Here is a 22,476-nt window from a genome sequence, read left to right as displayed (position 1 = left end):
TGAGAGAGGATTCAACGACTGATATTGGATTTGTTTACATGCACGTTAGTCTAACAACACATCATTCAGGGGATAGGGTTGGGTACCTTTCACATTTGAATCGATACCGATACCCAACGGTACCTTTTTTCGGTACTTTAGTCTCTAAAAATGTTATCTACCTACATCAGTTGTAAAAAAAAAAAAAAAATCCAAACTTCAAATCATTTATTATCATAATATATAATATTGCAGCGATCGTTGTCTGCATCTAGCTTTGTAAAGTGTTTGTAAAACAACCGTTTTCGGCTCGCCATCGCCCCGACTGCTTTGTTGTTGAATCAAGTCAAATCCTAGGTAAGCGTGTATTGTGCGCGTGAACGTTGACTTGAGGTTTCGTTTTGTAAAAAGAAATTGTAAAAAGAAAAAGTTACATAATTTTTTTACAGTACCGAAATGTGGCACCGACGGATCTCGCGTGATTCGGTCGGTAGCCTTAAAAGTAGGGATGTCCGATATTATCGCCTACCGATATTATCGGCCGATATCGGCATTAAAATGTGATATCGGAAAATATCGGTATCGGTTTTAAAAAAAAAACTTTTTTATTTTATTTAATTTTTTTAACATTTCTATAACCTTTATTTACCCAGGCAAGCAAGTAAGAACAAATTCTGATTGTATTTATTGTCAAAAGTATGCATAATGTTGTGTTAATTCCACAACAAGAGATATGTAATGTTAATTACCTGAAATTATTAAATTTTTTGGTTGATATCGGTTGATATCGGTATCGGAAATTAAGTTGGACAATATCGGTATATCGGTAAAAAATCCAATATCGAGCATCCCTACTTAAAAGTACCTAATTCGGTACCCATACCTATTCAGGGACAATGATACACCCCCCCCCCCCCCCCCCCCCCGGGGTGAGGAGGCATGTAAACAAACTATTCCCGTTATTCCCCTGTTGAGTTTGTTGTCGAGTTCCGTTTCCGTGGTAATATTCAAAACATTCCGTTTGATCTTCAAGTCACATATATATATTATACACCTCATCCCCCCCGTCTTAGACCTTAACCCTCTCACTACCACACTACCAAAATGGTTAACCCTTGCACTGCGACAATACAGAAGGTTAACCATTTTCAATGCCACACGACAAAGTGTTAACCCTTTCACGACCACACTAGGGAAGGTTAACACTTTCACTACCACACTACCGTCTGTGGTGCGGTAGTGAAAGGGTTAAAGGGATGGAAGGTAGAACACAGCACTGCAAACAGGCTTCCCACACGAGTACTGACGGAGGGAGGGAGGGAGGGAGGGAGGTTAGAGGGGCCGTTAGGCATCAGGCACCGTGGAGAGAGAGAGAGAGAGAGGGAGAGGGAGGAGGAGGTAGAGAGATAGAGGGGGTAGATGGATAGAGGAGTCTCGTCCCTGTGACCTCAGACGGTTACGGGCTAACGACTGTATTAGCTACGGCTAACTCACTTAGCAGCTAACCCCGAGGGAAGGGGGAGGAGGGGCTAGCCCGAGGGAAGGGGGAGGAGGGGCTAGCCCGAGGGAAGGGGGAGGGGCTGCAGCCCTGACGACGACCTCACGCAGAGACAACCTCTCATGCCTTTTTGTAGCTGAACGTTGTGACATGAAGATGCTAGCTAGTACGGATATATTCCCCCAAAAACAAATAAATAAAAAATCTACAAGCACAAAATTGTTTAGCTAGATCATTGTCCTTATAACAAAGATGTAATAAAGAGACTTGGAAGACTAATAATACACCCTTTTCTGTGTCCCAGAGCTCGTAGGAATTTTTTTAAGATAAAAATCTGCAGTGTCCTGGTTGCCTAGAAACACAAGGTGAATAAAACACAACGTGTCTCGCGGTGGTAACGGGGAGGACGTTTCTATGACAACACTGACCCCCATCCTCCTCTTCCAGTTCTAGGTCAGAGCCGCTGTACGGTCCAGAGTCTCTCCACGGGGGGATCACACATCAGCAGGCCTCGACTAATCTGGGAACATTTGACCAAAATCACCTTTTTTGCCAACTGAATGTTTTTGTGTTTGTTATTTTCCCCCTCCCAGTTTAAATGTTCCTTTTCAACATCCGTCGAGGGAGGTTTTCAATTTGCTCTGAAAGGGCTGCCTTTACACTTCTCTTCCCTCTAAAGATCTGCCCTCTCCCACAACAGAACAGTAACGAGGCGCGTTCCTCGAAATACACTGACCAGGTAAACCCGTGGGAACGCCACGGCCAACGTGTCGATTTAACCTACTACTACTATCCTCCCTGCCGTAATGAAGGGGGAGAGGTTGAGGAGAAGGGGTGGGGGGGGGGTTAAGGAAAGGTTTTTTTTAGTAGGGATGTCCGATATTATCGGTAGGGATGTCCCGATCCGATCACGTGATCGGGATCGGGGCCGATCACGTGATTTTCCGAAGATCGGGATCGGCAAAAAAAAAAAAAAAAAAAAACGATTTTTTTTTTTTTTTTTTTTTTATAACTTTTTTTTTTTTTTTTCAACAAACATGACCATGTTCACGTCTTAAACTCATACTGAGGCCTTAGTTTTGGTTTTAAATTGCATATCACCATTCATTTATTTATTGTCACAGAGCAGAAGAATTTTGCCAAAACAAACCAATAGTATCCAGCTGCAGAACGGCAGACCAGCCACAATCTCAGACCCAAATAATTTTTTTTTATCCCAATTTCTCACATTACATTCACCCTGAATGTTGACGTTATCCAGGTGAAAAGTTAACTTCATAAATCATTTGATGTATAATTAAATCAAAGGAAATGCGTTTGGGTCTGAGAGTGTGGCTGGTCTGCTGTTCTGCAGCTGGATACTATTGGTTTGTTTTGGCAAAATTCTTCTGCTCTGTGTGACAATAAATAAATGAATGATGATATGCAATTTAAAACCAAAACTAAGGCCTCAGTATGAGTTTAAGATGTGAACATTGTCATGTTTGTTGAATAAAAAAAAAAAAAAAAAAAAAAATTGATCGGATCGGGAAATATCGGTATCGGTAGATACTCAAAATCACATGATCGGGATCGGATCGGGAGCAAAAAAACGTGATCGGGACATCCCTAATTATCGGCCTACCGATATTGGCATTAAAATGTAATATGGGAAATTATCGGTATTGGTTTTCAATTTTTTTTTTTTTTTACATTTATTATTTAACCTTTATTTACCCAGGCAAGCAAGTAAGAACAAATTCTTATTTTTTTTATTGTCAAAAGTATGCATAATGTTGTGTTAATTCCACAACAAGAGATATGTAATGTTAATTACCTGAAATTATTCCGTTTTTGGGGGGGGGGGGGGGGGCGGAACCCTGCATATATCGGTATCGGTTGATATAGGTATCGGAAATTAAGAGTTGGACAATATCGGTATATCGGTAAAAAAGCCAATATCGAACATACCTAGTTTTTAGTCTTAAAACAACTGAGACGTGGGTTTTGTAAATGGGGGGGGGGGGGGCGGGGGGGGTGGAGACGACAACTAACATTAGCAGAGTTTTACTAACGTTTCGTACGCTGGGCCTCGTCAATCAAGCAAAATACACACACATCGCTACGGAGACCTTTTAAAATATATATATATTTTTTTACACATAACACTTTCAAACTCATTGCTTAAATCATAATTAGTCCTTGGAAGCAGTTGGCATGCACATTTCGTGTTTTATTAAGTTAATCGTGGCACGGTATTTGATCGACACATACGGAAATATTGACAAATGAGGCACAACGAGTGTTAATACCGAACGCCATTTTCTATTAACCCCGCGTTAACCTGGCTCCACATATCATCCCTGTTGTAGCCTGTAGGGGGGGGGGGGGCCCACATGTCTGGTTTTAACGATGTACATCCTCGTTTGTTTTTTTTAAAACTTGAATTGAAAGTCTGCGTGGTTCTCTCAAGACTCTCCCGGGGCCGCGACGACACCCGAGTAAAACACTTGTAGTTTAAAACTCAAAACCAGCATCTATTCAACCCTCGCACAGAAGAACCACACAACTCCCGATTGACGTTCGCAGTCGTAACGTCACTTCAGATCGCTCGGAGCGCGTGAACGTGACGAGTGCTCAACCTCCACCGTCTTCTTTTTGTTATTTAGATCCACATTCTCTTTTGCATAGCAGCAGCTATTCTTCCTGGGGTCCAATAACCTGACAACACAAAAATATACATTCACCCTTTCACCACCACACTACAGAAGGTTAACCCTTTCACTACCACACTACAGAAGGTTAACCCTTTCACTACCACACTACAGAAGGTTAACTCTTTCACTACCACACTACAGCCGGTTAACCTTTCACTACCACACTACAGAAGGTTAACCCTTACACTACCACACTACAGACGGTTAATCTTTCACTACCACACTACAGAAGGTTAACCCTTTCACTACCACACTACAGAAGGTTAACCTTTCACTACCACACTACAGAATGTTAACCCTTTCACCACCACACTACATAAGGTTAACCCTTTCACCACCACACTACAGCAGGTTAACCCTTTCACCACCACACTACAGAAGGTTAACCCTTTCACCACCACACTACAGAAGGTTAACCCTTTCACCACCACACTACAGAAGGTTAACCCTTTCACTACCACACTACAGAAGGTTAACCCTTTCACCACCACACTACAGAAGGTTAACCTTTCACTACCACACTACAGAAGGTTAACCTTTCACTACCACACTACAGAAGGTTAACCCTTTCAGTACCACACTACAGAAGGTTAACCCTTTCACTACCACAGTACAGAAGGTTAACCTTTCACTACCACACTACAGAAGGTTAACCTTTCACTACCACATTACAGATGGTTAACCCTTTCACTACCACACTACAGAAGGTTAACCTTTCACTACCACACTACAGACGGTTAACCCTTTCACTACCACACTACATACGGTTAACCTTTCACTACCACACTACAGACGGTTAACCCTTTCACCACCACGCTACAGAAGGTTAACCTTTCACTACCACACTACAGACGGTTAACCCTTTCACTACCACACTACAGAAGGTTAACCTTTCACTACCACACTACAGAAGGTTAACCTTTCACTACCACACTACAGAAGGTTAACCTTTCACTACCACACTACAGACGGTTAACCCTTTCAGTACCACACTACAGAAGGTTAACCTTTCACTACCACACTACAGACGGTTAACCCTTTCACCACCACGCTACAGAAGGTTAACCTTTCACCACCACACTACAGAAGGTTAACCCTTTCACTACCACACTACAGAAGGTTAACCTTTCACTACCACACTACAGAAGGTTAACCCTTTCACTACCACACTACAGAAGGTTAACTCTTTCACTACACACTACAGAAGGTTAACCCTTTCACTACCACACTACAGAAGGTTAACTCTTTCACTACCACACTACAGACGGTTAACCTTTCACTACCACACTACAGAAGGTTAACCCTTTCACTACCACACTACAGACGGTTAATCTTTCACTACCACACTACAGAAGGTTAACCCTTTCACCACCACACTACAGAAGGTTAACCCGTTCACCACCACACTACAGAAGGTTAACCCTTTCACCACCACACTACATAAGGTTAACCCTTTCACCACCACACTACAGAATGTTAACCCTTTCACCACCACACTACAGAAGGTTAACCCTTTCACTACCACACTACAGAAGGTTAACCCTTTCACCATCACACTACAGAAGGTTAACCTTTCACTACCACACCACAGAAGGTTAACCTTTCACTACCACACTACAGAAGGTTAACCCTTTCAGTACCACACTACAGAAGGTTAACCCTTTCACTACCACAGTACAGAAGGTTAACCTTTCACCTTTCACTACCACACTACAGATGGTTAACCCTTTCACTACCACACTACAGAAGGTTAACCTTTCACTACCACTACAGACGGTTAACCCTTTCACTACCACACTACATACGGTTAACCTTTCACTACCACACTACAGACGGTTAACCCTTTCACCACCACGCTACAGAAGGTTAACCTTTCACTACCACACTACAGACGGTTAACCCTTTCACTACCACACTACAGAAGGTTAACCTTTCACTACCACACTACAGACGGTTAACCCTTTCACTACCACACTACATACGGTTAACCTTTCACTACCACACTACATACGGTTAACCCTTTCACTACCACACTACAGAAGGTTAACCTTCCACTACCACACTACAGAAGGTTAACCTTTCACTACCACACTACAGATGGTTAACCTTTCACTACCACACTACAGACGGTTAACCCTTTCACTACCACACTACATACGGTTAACCTTTCACTACCACACTACATACGGTTAACCCTTTCACTACCACACTACAGAAGGTTAACCTTCCACTACCACACTACAGAAGGTTAACCTTTCACTACCACACTACAGATGGTTAACCTTTCACTACCACACTACAGACGGTGAACCCTTTCACTACCACACTACATAAGGTTAACCCTTTCACTACCACACTAAAGGTTAAAGGGTAACCTTCTGTAGTGTGGTAGTGAAAGGGTTAAAAAACAAAGAAAACACTTTGAAAAACATTGTTCCTCTGAAAACATAAAAACAAGAGTTATACGGTTCTTCGTTTGAGGTACTCAATTGACCTATCCCAAGTCCCGCCTTGTTTTGATGATCCTCCAATCACAACCGTTCCCTTCCCTTGTCCGAGGGAGGAAGCAGCAGTTGTGATCGGAGGATCAACAAAGGGAGGGGCGGGGCTTGACCGGACAGCAGCGATATGATTGGTGGTCATATTCCCCAGCTGTATTTATTATATTCAGGTATATGGCCAGAGCTGTGGCTTTGATCTCTCCTGATCAAAGTCTGTTCACCCCCCCCCCCCCCCCCCCTCCTTCTGTCCTCGCAGCTGGCAACAATTACATTATATAGCCAGCCGGCGGGGTCAAAGTTCACAGATCTCATTTTGAATAGTCGAAAAACGCTATCCCATGAGATCACGCGCATTGTGAGCGACTGGAATCTATTTACCCTCTGGAGTTTAACCCTTTCACTACCACACTACAGAAGGTTAACCTTTCACTACCACACAACAGACGGTTAACCTTTCACTGCGGAAGGGTTAACACTTTGGTAGTGAAAGGGTTAAAAGACAGGTAGGGAGACCCTCGACCTGCGAGGAGGAGTCACCTGACTTACTGAGAATGCTGCAAATAAACCTCTCCGTATATTTGATCCGAGACGTGTTTATGGGGGGATGGAAAGAGTTAGGAGAGCACATTCATAGTGCCTGTCTGTGTGTGTGTGTGTGTGTGTGTGTGTGTGTGTGTGTGTGTGTGTGTGTGTGTGTGTGTGTGTGTGTGAGTGTGAACGAGTTAGGGAAGCACATTCATAGTGTCTGCCTGATAGCCTGTATCACTGTACATATTAATACTACAACTAATTTATATATTTTATACCCAGTTTAATCACCTGTACATTGTATATTACTATTGCACTTTACTGTTACATTTGCACTCTGGTTGGATGCCAAACCTCTTTTCGTTGTACTGTACTTATGCTGCGTGATGACAATACATTTGAATATAATTTAATGGAATCTGTATCTATGAGTGAGCACAACACTAGACAGTAAAGTTTGAGAACACTGTTCCTCTGAGACGCTGACGCGGGAGCTGCGTGGTTCTTCGTCTGAGGTCTAACCTCACCCGGGGTGCCCGCAGACATTGTAAAATGATCAAGGACTTTTCAAGTACTTTTCCAAGCACTATTTTACCTTTTAAAATGATACAATTCACTTTTAAATGCTGTTTTTATAGAAAAAAAATTCCGAATCCAATATTTATGGCTTAAAACCATTTCCCGACAATTAGTTACACTTGAAATAAGATTTAAAATAAATCTCGATTCAGAACAATTTGATCATGCACGAACAACACTTTCAATGCAAATGGTTGATTTGAATTTCAAGGACTTTTTAAGCACCTTGTTAATATTTGTTTTTGTTGTTTTCAAGGAATTTCAGGCCTCGACTTTTTTTTTGTGGTAAAGAAATCAAACACTTTACGCACGTGTCCAAGGACCTTGTGCTAAAACCCTGCTCACCTGTGGGGTAGAAAGCAGACTGCTGGAGCTGGGCGTTCGCCAGCATCTGTTGGTAGTGCAACATACTGGGGTTGAACAGCGAGCCGTTGGTCTTCTCTAGCGCCTGTCTCTTTGGTAGCGGCTGGAGACAGCCATGGGGGAAAGCCTGCCAGGGAGGGGGCACAAACAAGACGGTACAGGGGAGGAGACGTTAGAGTTGACGTATGATCCCTCGTTCCTGGCAGAAAAAGGGAGTTATTTTCTTAACATTCTGGCTATGCACAGCATCAATGATGGAAAGAAAAAAACTGTCAACTTACGTACTACTGTATATAACTCTAGCAAGGCAATGATCAACAGTACATTTAGGAAAAACACTAGTAACAGTGAGTGATAATTAACATTACATTGTGGTTGTTAAGTTCAATCAATGTCTGGAGTACTTAAAAGAAACATTAGCACATTTACCATTAGGTGATTACAAATGCCATAAAAACATTACGTGGATACTCTACTCTTACTGGGGTTTCACACAAAAAACAAAAGAGCCAACTCAAAGAATAGTTTGTGAGTGTCTACAGTACAATTAAAGAAGCTACATGCAAAGCAAAAGGTGAAAGGTCAAAGTACCAGGTCTACAGTTGCCTCGAGGGGTCGCTTCATTGCGTTGGCGGTCGACTGAGTCTTTTAATAGCAGGCAGCGAGCACATGACGGCAGTGGGCCAATGGGAGTCAAGCGTATTAACATACAGGTAACAGCAAGCAGAGGTGCATCATGGGGGGGACAGCATTGCATTGTGGATAGGTGAGAAGGAAAAAACAAACAAAAACAAAAATAATCTGAATGCAGGTATACCACATACAAAACAATAGGCATGCACATAAACAAAGAAATCGTTTTGTTTGTTTTACTCTAAAGAAACATAGCTACCTTTTTTTGGAATTAGTACAGTCATAAGCCAAAAAAAAAAAAAAAAAAAAAAAGGCATCTACATTAACCTCTGGTTAAAAAAAGATTCTACGCTTGACTTAAAACTACTGGGAAAGCATTCTTTCTTTTTTAGTAACGTATTCTATTTCTGTGTAAATCAACTGTTATTAACATCTACTGCATGGAACATATCGTAGTAGGGTAAAACACAACTGACCCATCTCAAGCCCCGCCCCTCTTTTCTTGATCTCAAGATAGGAGAGGGCGTGGCTCGCGACGGGTCAGTTAACACGGACTGTATTGATTCGAGTCCTCCTCCTCACACGCGTGAGATCTGTACACAAGCCACATTTTCACAGTGTGTGGGTACGTGAAGTGAAAATGCAAACTTCTCTGCAGATTTCAAGGTAGGATATACCTCAACTGAAATCATCCCACACACGTCACAGAATAATAACATAATGCTCCTCGGAAACGTCTATCGGTGTTTTATGATCGTGGTGTGTGGCGTCGGGGGGGCGGGGCCCAACGCTGTGGCCGGCGAGGATCCGTGACAGATTGGGACGTAACCCGAGTGACGTTTGACCAGAGCGTATTTTTGTTATTTCACCCAGCTTTTAAAAGCGGGAAGGCACCAGTGTTTCCCATTAATTACCTAGACTGTGGCGGCCCGCCACAGCTTTATAATGAACCAAAAAAAATATGTTATTAAATTATTTATTTTTTTACTTTTTTTTTTTTTTAAATATAAAGTTTGCCAATAGGGATGTATCAGTAGTATTGGCAGTGGTAGTAGTCGTAATAGTAATCCAGTATATTCTTTAAACCAGTTCAACACAAGTAACCACTTTTGCTTCATTTCTTTGATGGCTCAAATGTCTGCTCTAGTCCAGTGGTTCCCAATCCTCTCCTCGAGACACCCCAGCCGTTTGTTAAATTCCACCACCAGCACACCTTGATTCAACTAATAAAGGGCTAGTTAAGTTGAATCAGGTGTGCTGGTGGTGGAATTTAACAAATACATGGAACGGCTGGGGTGCTTCGAGGAGAGGATTGGGAAGTCTAGTCGATTTTGTGTTTTGAGCACAACGTTCATCATAGATCTAGCCTCTTTATTTTGCTCTCAAAGTGCACCAGATTTATGCATTTAACTTTAAAATGTACAAAAAAAATAGTTCCAGGGGGGGGCATGCCCCCGGACCCTCGTACAGGGGCAGAGGTTTACCCACCACAGTCTCACAAAATCCTGTGGGAAACACTGAGGCACTGTACATATTTCTAATTTATACTCTTAACTAACAATATTTCTTATGACACTACTGCGCCATCTTTCAGTTCTTTGCCAGATACATCAAGTAGCTAACATTTCCACCGGGGGGGGGGGGGGGTTAACACCAGCCACGAGTCAAACGCTTGTTAATGGCGTCTGTGGCCTGTAGATTTATTCTACCAGACACACTGGACCACAGTCTTTTCTGTTTAAAAATTCCATCTGGCTGGTAGAATAATTAATAATTAATATATATTTTTTATTCACTGGGGCAGGTGGACAAAACAAGTTACATTCGCTGCCCTGATCATCACATCCTTCTTCTTCTGTCAGGGCGCCAGTTTGCCACGTAACATCTTTGTCTAGGACTCGGAATAAAATAGAATCGATCGCACGTCGATCAATGAACGCCCGTGAGGGATCGAGACTCGTTAGCGTGATCAATGAACTCAGAAGGAGGGGCGACGGCCCGGACGTGAAGTGGAACAATATCCCGATCATCACAGAATGTGGAGCTCCCTATATTCTTACATAAAAAAAAAAGCCTTTTGTTTTTAAATGATAAACAATACGCAAATAAATAAACTGTATACGTCATTTGATGGAACAACTTCTGGAGACACCTCGTCATCGATGGGAAGATGCCCATCATTGTTTGATTGCTTGGTTATTGCCATTGTAATCGATTTGATGAATTGTGTCAAGCGTCAAAACGAGACACGGCCGTGGTTTCACCTGGTGAACCGTACGCCGGGAAGATAATGGGCTGCAATGTATCCAAGCTGTTAAAACGGAACATCGAAAGATGAAGAATTTCATTGGCAAGCCAATCAAATGATGACGGGCGTCTCCGGGAACGACGGTTGTCTCCGAACGCCTTTACATCTCATCAAATGATCCAGTATAAGTACATAACATGTAAACAGGTGTACAATTATCGATAGCACTTCCTATTACAAATTACAGGGTAATTACTGTATAATAACATAGAAATTAATTCAATAGTTGGTAATGACTATTTTAATATTTGTAATTACTGTATGCACTGTGCTTTCTCTGGTGGATTACTTGTCATTATCAGGTAATTAATTCCTGTTATTAACACAGTAATTACCCAGTAGTTAGCGTAGCACATTGTGAAGTGCTACCCAATTATACACACACAAAATCAGCCTGAACAGGGTTAATATTAAGCATGATCAATCAACGGTGAAAATAATTTTAGTTTTGGTCTTTTGAATGACGTGTGAATGGAACATTCGATGGTATTGCTCAAAGCAAAAAGGAAGCAAAGAAAGGACGACACAGGAGCGCGGCACACCCCAGTAGCCCATGCACCAGCCTGCTGCTTCACACACGGTATTATAGACCTTCAGGTAGAGTTAACCCTTTGTCGTGTGGCAGTGAACGGGTTAACCTGCTGTATTGTCGCAGTGAAAGGGTTAACCGCTTGGTAGTGCGGCAGTGAAAGGGTTAACAGACTGGAAGAGGACGGTTAATTACGGGGAGGAGGGGGGGCATCTGCAGGCTCTCAAAGCGAAGGAGACGCCATTCAACTTGCAGCGAGGGGGCGATATTAACGACGGCGTGGCAGGTTATGACATCACGAGGACAGGAAATAGTGGCGACAGATTATGACATCACGAGGACAGGTAATAGTGGCGACAGATTATGACATCACGAGGACAGGTAATAGTGGCGACAGATTATGACATCACGAGGACAGGTAATAGTGGCGACAGATTATGACATCACGAGGACAGGTAATAGTGGCGACAGATTATGACATCACGAGGACAGGAAATAGGGGCGGGGCATCAGGGACATCATGACATCACATACCAAGCATCGTCTACACGCCACCTCTGCGGTCGTGGAGGATGAGTGACCGTATCTACGATAGACATCCCTCTGGGATTGGTCCAAAGCCTATTTAATAAGCGATAATAAATTCAAGTAATCTTTGGATAGTGTGACCGTCAGTTTAGTGGTTTTCACAGGGTTTGATATAGAATAACTTCAGTATGGGCTGGAGAAGACATGGCTTGCAAAGCGCTGACGAGACACGTCTGTGTCCTCGGGGGTAGTGTGATGGTAGGCTCAGCATCGAGCCGTAAAAACGTCTACACACCGACGGCAGGCAGCAGTGGGTCGTAAAAACAGCTACAGAGCACGGACGTTACACCCATGGCAAAGCAGCAGTGGGTCGTAAAAACAGCTACAGAGCACGGACGTTACACCCATGGCAAAGCAGCAGTGGGTCGTAAAAACAGCTACAGAGCACGGACGTTACACCCATGGCAAAGCAGCAGTGGGTCGTAAAAACAGCTACAGGGCACGGACGTTACACCCATGGCAAAGCAGCAGTGGGTCGTAAAAACAGCTACAGGGCACGGACGTCGCACCAACGGCAAGCAGCAGTGGGAGCTAGGAGGTATGGTGAGACATTGGGATTTGATGCATCGTAGAACATTTAAATATAATAATGTCTATCTTTTCATTTATTTATTTTATTTGACACAACCTTTGGGGGGCATCCACACTGCCAAGTCGACTTCAGGTTACCAGATAATATAGGAGACTTTAAGTCTCTCTTGTGATTGTCCTGATGTTGCTATGTCAACAGAACACATTATTATTGACATTGTGTGAGACAAGGGGAGACATGGTCAGAGATACTGACGGACGTGTCCTGGGTCTCAGGAAGGGGAGAGCGGTGCGTGGTCAGAGATACTGACGGACGTGTCCTGGGTCTCAGGAAGGGGAGAGCGGTGCGTGGTCAGAGATACTGACGGACGTGTCCTGGGTCTCAGGAAGGGGAGAGCGGTGCGTGGTCAGAGATACTGACAGACGTGTCCTGGGTCTCAGGAAGGGGAGAGCGGTGCGTGGTCAGAGATACTGACGGACGTGTCCTGGGTCTCAGGAAGGGGAGAGCGGTGCGTGGTCAGAGATACTGACGGACGTGTCCTGGGTCTCAGGAAGGGGAGAGCGGTGCGTGGTCAGAGATACTGACGGACGTGTCCTGGGTCTCAGGAAGGGGAGAGCGGTGCGTGGTCAGAGATACTGACGGACGTGTCCTGGGTCTCAGGAAGGGGAGAGCGGTGCGTGGTCAGAGATACTGACGGACGTGTCCTGGGTCTCAGGAAGGGGAGAGCGGTGCGTGGTCAGAGATACTGACAGACGAGTCCTGGGTGTCAGGAAGCAGGCGGGTGAGAATGGGTGGCGCTCCGCTTGAAAGGTGCAGTAAGTTGAAAACAACAAGAGCTTTTGATTATAAACCAATTGATAAATGCCACATGTAAGCCTTTTTTGGGGGGAAAAACCTACAAAAACCTACATTTTTACTTGAGACAGCGTTCTGTTAGCATGGCGACGTCACCGCGAAACGCTTGCTATTACGTTGGCGCAAAAAAAAATAAGAAAAGCTAAACTAGCCGCCCGTACTTAAAGAGTCACGTCGCCACCGACACCTTGAGGAGGAAGGACAGGGAGGGTTTAAAGGAGAAGCGATGGAGCAAGCCGATGAGGTATGTGTTGCGCGTGATGCAGGAAGCGTGCCCATGCTATGGGGAGAGGGGGGAGGGGCGGGTATAGTGGTGGGGGCAGCCAGTCAGCACACAGCACTGAGTGCACCAGCCAATCGGACTGGAGACAGAGCCTCGGGTGGGGAGGTGCAGCCAAGACGGACTGACTACTGACAAAATCTTATATTTCTGCCTGCCTGCCTGCCTACCTGTCTGTCTGTCTGTCTGTCTGTCTGCCTGTATGTCTGTCTGTCTGTCTGCCTGTCTGTCTGTCTCTCTGCCTGTCTGTCTGTCTCTCTGTCTGTCTGTCTGTCTCTCTGTCTGTCTGCCTGTCTCTCTGTCTGTCTGCCTACCTGTCTGTCTGTCTGCCTGTCTGTCTGTCTCTTTGTCTGTCTGCCTACCTGTCTGTCTGTCTCTCTGTCTGTCTGCCTACCTGTCTGTCTGTCTCTCTGTCTGTCTGTCTGCCTACCTGTCTGTCTGTCTGTCTGTCTGTCTGTCTGTCTGTCTGTCTGTCTGTCTGTCTACCCTGGTTTCTCCTGGTGGACCTGCGAGGAGACCTGTTCCATTGACCCGCGGACGGAGATAAGCCACACCCCCGGTGTCGGCCCACGGCTGCACACTCTCAACCATCTCTCAGATTCAATTTGCACTGATCTGCAGAGAACTGCACTTATCAGTGAGAGCAGGGAGGAGGGGTGTGTGTGTGGTGGTGCTGGTGGAGGGGGGGGGGGGGGGGGGTGGAGTGGAGCGAGGCCAGTGTCTGATCCAAGGGCACTGGAAAACAAAAGGGCACTGCGGTGCGAGAACAGATTGTCGGTCGTGTTATTAAACTAAAGCCTGTTTATCGCACACAGAGGCCTCGGTTTGGGTGAGTATTGTCAGTGACTTGTATACAGGCGCCCCCCGCTGGAACAGACCGGCACAAGGGGGAGTGTGTTTTTATACCGCGATAAAGCAGCGCTCCACATTATGCATGTATTATAGTGTACGTGTCCACCCCGAAAAACCTCTCACATTAGCCGTTTATTATGTAAACAAGATCGTTTGTGATCACGTCGTGTGTTCTCGCGGGGTTACCTAAACCTCTTATGCGGTACGCAGTGTTGTAACGCGACCAGCTGGTACAAAGTTGCTTGAATATCAACCCTCTCCCCCATAGCCCTTCCACTACCACACTACAGAAGGTTAACCTTTCACTACCACAGTGAAAGGGTTAACCCTTTGTCGTGTGGAAGTGAAAGGGTTAATAGTCTGTAGTGTGGCAGTGAAAGGGTTAACCATCTGTAGTATGGCAGTGAAGGGGTTAACCTTCTGTAGTGTGGTAGTGAAAGGTCAACCTTCTGTAGTGTCGTAGTGAAAGGGTTAACCGACTGTAGTGTGGTAGTGAAAGGGTTAACCAACTGTAGTGTGGTAGTGAAGGGTTAACCTTCTGTAGTGTGGTAGTGAAAGGGTTAACCTTCTGTAGTGTGGCAGTGAAATGGTTAACCGTCTGTAGTGTGACAGTGAAAGGGTTAACCGTCTGTAGTGTGGTAGTGAAATGGTTAACCTTCTGTAGTGTGGTAGTGAAAGGGTTAACCTTATGTAGTGTGGTAGTGAAAGGGTTAACCTTCTGTAGTGTGGTAGTGAAAGGTTAACCTTCTGTAGTGTGGTAGTGAAAGGTTAACCTTCTGTAGTGTGGTAGTGAAAGGGTTAACCTGCTGTAGTGTGGTAGTGAAAGGGTTAACAATCTATAGTGTGGTAGTGAACGGGTTAACCGTCTGTAGTGTGGTAGTGAAAGGGTTAACCTTTTTTAGTGTGGTAGTGAAAGGGTTAACCTTCTGTAGTGTGGCAGGTTAACCGTCTGTAGTGTGACAGTGAAAGGGTTAACCTTCTGTAGTGTGGTAGTGAAAGGTTAACCTTCTGTAGTGCGGCAGTGAACGGGTTAACCTTCTGTAGTGTGGCAGTGAAAGGGTTAACATTCTGTAGTGTGGCAGTGAAAGGGTAAACCTGCTGTAGTGTGGTAGTGAAAGGGTTAACCGTCTGTAGTGTGGTAGTGAAAGGGTTAACCGTCTGTAGTGTGGTAGTGAAAGGGTTAACCGACTGTAGTGTGGTAGTGAAATGGTTAACCAACTGTAGTGTGGTAGTGAAGGGTTAACCTTCTGTAGTGTGGTAGTGAAAGGATTAACCTTCTGTAGTGTGGCAGTGAAAGGGTTAACCGTCTGTAGTGTGACAGTGAAAGGGTTAACCGTCTGTAGTGTGGTAGTAAAATGGTTAACCTTCTGTAGTGTGGTAGTGAAAGGGTTAACCTTATGTAGTGTGGTAGTGAAAGGTTAAGCTTATGTAGTGTGGTAGTGAAAGGGTTAACATTCTGTAGTGTGGCAGTGAAAGGGCTAACCTTCTGTAGTGTGGTAGTGAAAGGGTTAACATGCTGTAGTGTGGTAGTGAAAGGGTTAACCATATGTAGTGTGGTAGTGAAAGGGTTAACCATCTGTAGTGTGGTAGTGAAAGGGTTAACCTTCTTTAGTGTGGTAGTGAAAGGGTTAACCTTCTGTAGTGTGGCAGGTTAACCGTCTGTAGTGTGACAGTGAAAGGGTTAACCTTCTGTAGTGTGGTAGTGAAATGTTAACCGTCTGTAGTGTGGTAGTGAAAGGGTTAACCTTCTTTAGTGTGGTAGTGAAAGGGTTAACCGTCTGTAGTGTGGTAGTGAAAGGTTAACCTTCTGTAGTGTGGTAGTGAAAGGGTTAACCTTCTGTAGTGTGGCAGTGAAAGGGTTAACCGTCTGTAGTGTGGTAGTGAAATGGTTAATCTTCTGTAGTGTGGTAGTGAAACAGTTAACCTTATGTAGTGTGGTAGTGAAAGGGTTAACCTTCTGTAGTGTGGCAGTGAAAGGGTTGACCTTCTGTAGTGTGGTAGTGAAAGGGTTAACCTTCTGTAGTGTGACAGTGAAAGGGTTAACCTTCTGTAGTGTGGTAGTGAAAGGGCTAACCTTCTGTAGTGTGGTAGTGAAATGTTAACCTGCTGTAGTGTGGCAGTGAAAGGGTTAACCTTCTGTAGTGTGGTAGTGAAAGGTTAACCTTCTGTAGTGTGGTAGTGAAAGGTTAACCTTCTGTAGTGTGGTAGTGAAATGTTAACCTGCTGTAGTGTGGTAGTGAAATGTTAACCTGCTGTAGTGTGGTAGTGAAATGTTAACCTGCTGTAGTGTGGGGTATGCGGTGGACGTCGTTGCAATGTATTGGGGCGGAACGGAGTATTTTAGGGTGATTTTAGTACATTGTCGTGGGATACACCGCTTGCTCTGGCTAACTGTGTTCCATTCTTATAATGCATATGATCCAGTGGCGGTAGGTTGCCCCCTGGTGGAATATAATAATCTATGCACTGGGCCGTGTTTACTGCGGAGAAGAATGTGCGCGGACTGATGACGACATCAACTCGAGACATTCAGTTGTTTTGGTGGTTTGAAATCACGCGGCATTATCACAATAAACATTCATTCAGACTGTGTTGGATATAACTGTGTTGGATATAACAAAATGGATTTATATGGATTATGGACTTGGACACATTCATGGAGAATTCAAGCCGGGACCACAACGCTTCTCAAAGGGTTGGCTCGCTCGACACGCGACGGCTCTCCACTCCAACTCGTCTCGTAATGACGCCTTCGACTCTGTGAGTCTATTAATAGCCCGTCGGCGCCGGCCATAAGAAGTTAATTAAACTTGACAGAAATGTATATCGACGATAATTATCGATATCGAGTTATATGAAAATTATTTAATTATTTTATCACATAACGTTTTTGGCCATATCGCCCAGCCCTAAGTGATCGTGTATTACTCGTAAAAGAAAAAAAAATAAACTTAATTTTGTTCATTCACGTATATGTTTAAGGAAACCAACAAACAGTTATAATCTTACACATACATGTGAAACAAATATGTAAAATAATAATAAAAAATTATTATTATTAATATTTTAAGATCGATTTTTCTCATAGCTACGAGTAATCAATTACTCACGCCCCCCCCCATCCCTACTCGATATGAGAGTAAAGAGAGTTCTCCAGACCTCGACACGAGAGTAGAGAGAGGTGGTTAATAAGGCGGAGGTGTGCTGTACGGGGTGGACAGGTATTCAGGGATTAAAGCAAAAAAAAATCTCCTGACTGAAATTTTTTTCAGGCCAAGTCATATTCTTATTTTAACCTCCACTGTATTTCTTTTTAATAGCGTTGGCGTTTTAAGGGAGCCTACTTGTTTCGGTTTCGTCGATAATCCAATGTACAGTTACACCCCCACCCCGCCTACCCAACCACCTCCAATGTACAGTCCCCCCCCCCCTCCACCCAACCTCCTCCAATGTACAGTTTCTTCATCAAATGTATATGCTCTCTTTTTTAGACTCTTATTGTATCACAAACAATACTGTGTAAATCTGGTACGTCATAAATGTATAGATGTAGCAGTATTATCTATCTGTATGTCATGTATGTCATATATGTTATGATGAATTGAAAATGGGGGACCCTGATGTAAAGAGGAAAGTCTTTCTCTGGTCTGCAACCCCTTGACAATTGTGTGTATTGAGCTGTACTGTATTGTACCCATTCTGCAATCCGTTATAACAATCAATCAATATTTAACCGATTGCAGAATGGGTACAATACAGTATGGCTCAATACACACAATTGTTAAGGGGATGCAGACCTGAGAAAGACGTTTGTCTTGTTTACATCATCAGGGTCCCCCATTTTCAATTCAGTGACATTTATGACATGCATGACATTGACATGACATTTATGGCATAGGGACATACTACAGGTATATAGTACTGTTACATTTGTGACATATACGATATGCAAATATACAGTAATGTTACCCATAGATCCTGACAGAGAGAATATATACGGTGGGGAGGAGACTGTCTACCGATACACCTGTGTGATGTTGCTACGGAGTTAAGCTAATAAACGTATACTCACAACCACAGCAGGGGACTCGCATATTGTACTGTGAAGTAACACGACAATGACAAACGTGTTGTTTCTGTTTTTCTTTTTGACATCGTTGCGGCACACGGAACAAGTTAACTCACCACTACAGCCCCCAGTAGCGCTGCCTAGCCAGTCTCTTCAAACGTCCTCTCCTCTCGAAACTTTTTGTTAGGTGGTCCCGCTGATAATTTTCATCTGAGAACCCCGCGGTGGGTTCTCTTTTTAGTGGCCGGCTTACTCCTTCCATTTAACAGACGCTATTAAGCTAACGTTAGCTAATCGGTATATAGCAGCGAGTGCAAGCAGCGTGGTGGCTGTGACGTTGGTAAACAAGCAGTTGACGCGTGAGGCTGCAAAAAAGGCGACCCGTCTCTCGAGTCGCTGAGTGATGATGACTGCTTGGCGCGATAGGAAAAAAAAGCCCTTTTCCATATTTGGCGCCTCTGATTGGCTCAATTTTGTTTCAATCTGTATGCATCTACAAATCATGCAAATACTTCCGTCAGACTGCGAATCAAATGGACGGATCTCCCCAATCAAATTGACGGAAATCCGTCTGGAGACGGAATGCTTTAATGCATGGGTATTAGGCGTGGTGGGCGGGGGGCGGGTGGGTTCCCCGGTGCGGTGCCCTCACCATGGTGGCGGCCACGGCGGTCTGGTTGGCCTGGTGCTGCGCGGCCTTGATCTTGGCCTGCAGGTGGGCGGGGGGGTGGAAGTACTTGCACTTCTCGCGCGAGCAGCGGCTCTTGATGTAGTCCATGCACACGGTGACGGTGTTGTCGCTGGTGTCGATCATGGGGCTGTCGCTGGGGTGCGCGAAGCGGCAGTCTGTCTCCCCGCGCGCGCAGTTACCCCTCTGGAACTCCTGCACACCTGGAGGGAGAGGGAGGGGAGGAGAGGGGGAGAGGAGGGAGGAGAGGATGGGAGGAGAGAGGAGGGGAGGGAGGAGAGGAGGAGAGGAGGGGAGAGGAGGAGAGGGGAGAGGAGGAGGGAGAGGATGGGAGGAGAGAGGGAGGAGGAGGGAGGAGAGAGGAGGGGAGGGAGGAGGGAGGGGAGGAGGGAGGAGAGGAGGGGAGGGAGGGGAGGGGGAGAGGAGGGAGGAGAGGAGGGAAGGAGGAGAGGATGGGAGGAGAGAGGATGGAGGGAGGGAGAGGGGAGGGGGAGAGGAGAGGAGGGGAGGGAGGGAGGAGGGGAGAGGAGGGAGGAGGGGAGGAGAGGGGGGAGATGAGGGGAGGAGGAGAGGAGGGAGGAGAGGAGGGGGAGAGGAGGGAGGAGAGGAGGGGAGGGGAGGAGGAGGGAGAGGAGGGGAGGGAGGAGGGAGGGGAGAGGGAGAGGAGGGAGGGGAGGAGAGGAGGGGAGGGAGGAGAGGAGGAGAGGAGGGGAGGGAGGGAGGGAGGAGAGGAGGGGAGAGGAGGGAGAGGAGGAGAGGAGGGAGAGGAGGAGAGGGAGGAGAGGAGGGGAGAGGAGGAGGGGAGGAGAGGAGGGGAGGGGGGGGAGGAGAGGAGGGGAGGGAGGGAGGAGGGAGGAGAGGAGGGAGGAGAGGAGGGGAGAGGAGGAGAGGGAGGAGAGGAGGGGAGGGGGGAGGAGGGGAGGGGGGAGAGGAGGGAGGAGAAGAGGGGAGAGGATGGGAGGGGGGAGAGGAGGGGAGGAGGAGAGGAGGGGGGAGAGGAGGGAGGGGAGAGGAGGAGAGGGGAGAGGAGGGAGGGGGAGAGAGGAGAGGAGGGGGAGAGGAGGAGGGAGGGGAGAGGAGGGAGGGGAGAGGAGGGGAGGGGGGAGAGGAGGGGAGGAGAGGAGGGAGGAGAGTAGGGAGGAGAGGAGGGGAGGGAGGAGAGGAGGGAGGAGAGGAGGGGAGGGGAGAGGGGAGAGGGAGGAGAGGAGGGGAGGGGGGGAGAGAGAGGGAGGGGAGGAGAGGAGGGAGGGAGAGGAGAGGAGGGGAGGGGAGGAGAGGGAGGAGAGGAGGGGAGAGGAGGGGAGGGAGGAGAGGAAGGGAGGGGAGGAGAGGAGGGAGGGAGGAGAGGAGGGGAGGGGGGAGGGAGGGAGGGAGGAGAGAGGAGGGGAGGGGGGGGAGGGGAGGAGGAGGAGGGGAGGGAAGGAGAGGAGGGGAGGGAGGAGAGGGAGGATAGGAGGGGAGGGGGGGAGGGAGGAGGGGAGGGAGGAGAGGGAGGAGGAGAGGAGGGAGGAGGAGAGGAGAGGAGAGGAGAGGAGAGGAGAGGAGAGGAGAGGAGAGGAGGGTATAAAGTATAAGTATTGTATACAAACCGACACACGACACACTGCCATAAGCACATACACTCTGACACACACAAGAACACTCTGACACAAGCACAGACACACTCTGACAAGCACAGACACACTCTGACACAAGCACATACACCACTGACACAAGCACAGACACACTCTGACACAAGCACAGATACACTCTGACACAAGCACATACACACTCTGACACAAGCACATACACACACTGACACAAGCACAGACACACTCTGACACAAGCACAGACACACACTGACACAAGCACATACACACTGACACAAGCACATACACACACTGACACAAGCACATACCACACTGACACAAGCACATACACACTCTGACACAAGCACACACACACTGACACAAGCCATACACACTGACACAAGCACATACACACTCTGACACAAGCACATACACACTCTGACACAAGCACACACACACTGACACAAGCACATACACACTCTGACACAAGCACAGACACACTACGACACACACATACACACTCTGACACAAGCACACACACACTGACACAAGCACATACCACACTGACACAAGCACATACACACACTGACACAAGCACAGACACACACTGACACAAGCACAGACACACGGACACAAGCACAGACACACTGACACAAGCACAGACACACTGACATAAGCACATACACACTGACACAAGCACAGACACACAGCAGCTCAAACAGATAGCTCTTGGAACCCTGGCTCTATTCGCTGCTTGTGGATCTCAGTAGAGGCCTTTCTCAACCCATGCCGTCCATCGCGCCAGCTCAGTTAAGACACAAACCAATGCAAAGTCAACGAATGGGGTCAAGCTCCCGTCCGCACAAGCTGACTGAGGTACCAGGGATCACAGTCTTCGGTCAGCCTATATTATAGACAGGAGCTTGACCCCATTGACTTTGCCTTGGTTTGTGTCTAACTAGCCAGCTAGTGTGAGGAACAGCGTGGATTGATCCACAACACTATTGGTGAGTAAGACATAGGGACTAGGGTTCCAACACTCTGAACTATCCCTTTAACCTTCACTGCCGCGCTACACCGCTAGCAACAACGCCCTTTCCCTCAGGGATGATTAAGTTCCTCTTATCTTATTTGATCTTAACTAAGCACAAAAGCAACAAACACACGTGTAAACTGTAAGAAGTGTAATATAGGCCAGACATACTTAAAAGTGCTATAGATAACATTCAGTCACTAGATGTCGCACTAGAGCACCAGCGTGTCATTTATCCAAATCAGGTGCATTCCACGTGGGGGAATGGGGGGAGTAGGGAGGGGATACATGCAAGATGTAAACAACATTCATTTTGGACCCGCCAATCATTTTCTGGGGGGAGGGGTTAAGGGGTTAAAAACGAAGAAAAAAAAACGTCTTCAATTGTTCTGCAATC

The 22,476-nt window shown here is 46.0% G+C and overlaps 1 protein-coding gene across 1 annotated transcript in view; it reads right to left on the bottom strand.

Annotated features, from left to right (window-relative positions):
• LOC311240843 (muscleblind-like protein 2a) overlaps positions 1 to 22,476 on the bottom strand; it is a gene marked incomplete at its 5' end in the record, with an annotated part of 59,099 nt that overhangs the window by 18,988 nt on the left and 17,635 nt on the right. Inside the window, 3 exons of the mRNA XM_084329437.1 lie at positions 8,127 to 8,271; positions 8,736 to 8,789; positions 19,443 to 19,681. Of these exons, the coding sequence (XP_084185563.1) occupies positions 8,127 to 8,271; positions 8,736 to 8,789; positions 19,443 to 19,681 (438 nt within the window). The remainder of the gene's footprint in view (positions 1 to 8,126; positions 8,272 to 8,735; positions 8,790 to 19,442; positions 19,682 to 22,476) is intronic.

The sequence above is a fragment of the Notolepis coatsorum genome, assembly GCF_963971535.1.
Source record: "Notolepis coatsorum genome assembly, chromosome: 1".
NCBI classification, from domain to species: Eukaryota; Metazoa; Chordata; class Actinopteri; order Aulopiformes; family Paralepididae; genus Notolepis; species Notolepis coatsorum.
This window is presented reverse-complemented; position numbering and strand designations above follow the sequence as displayed.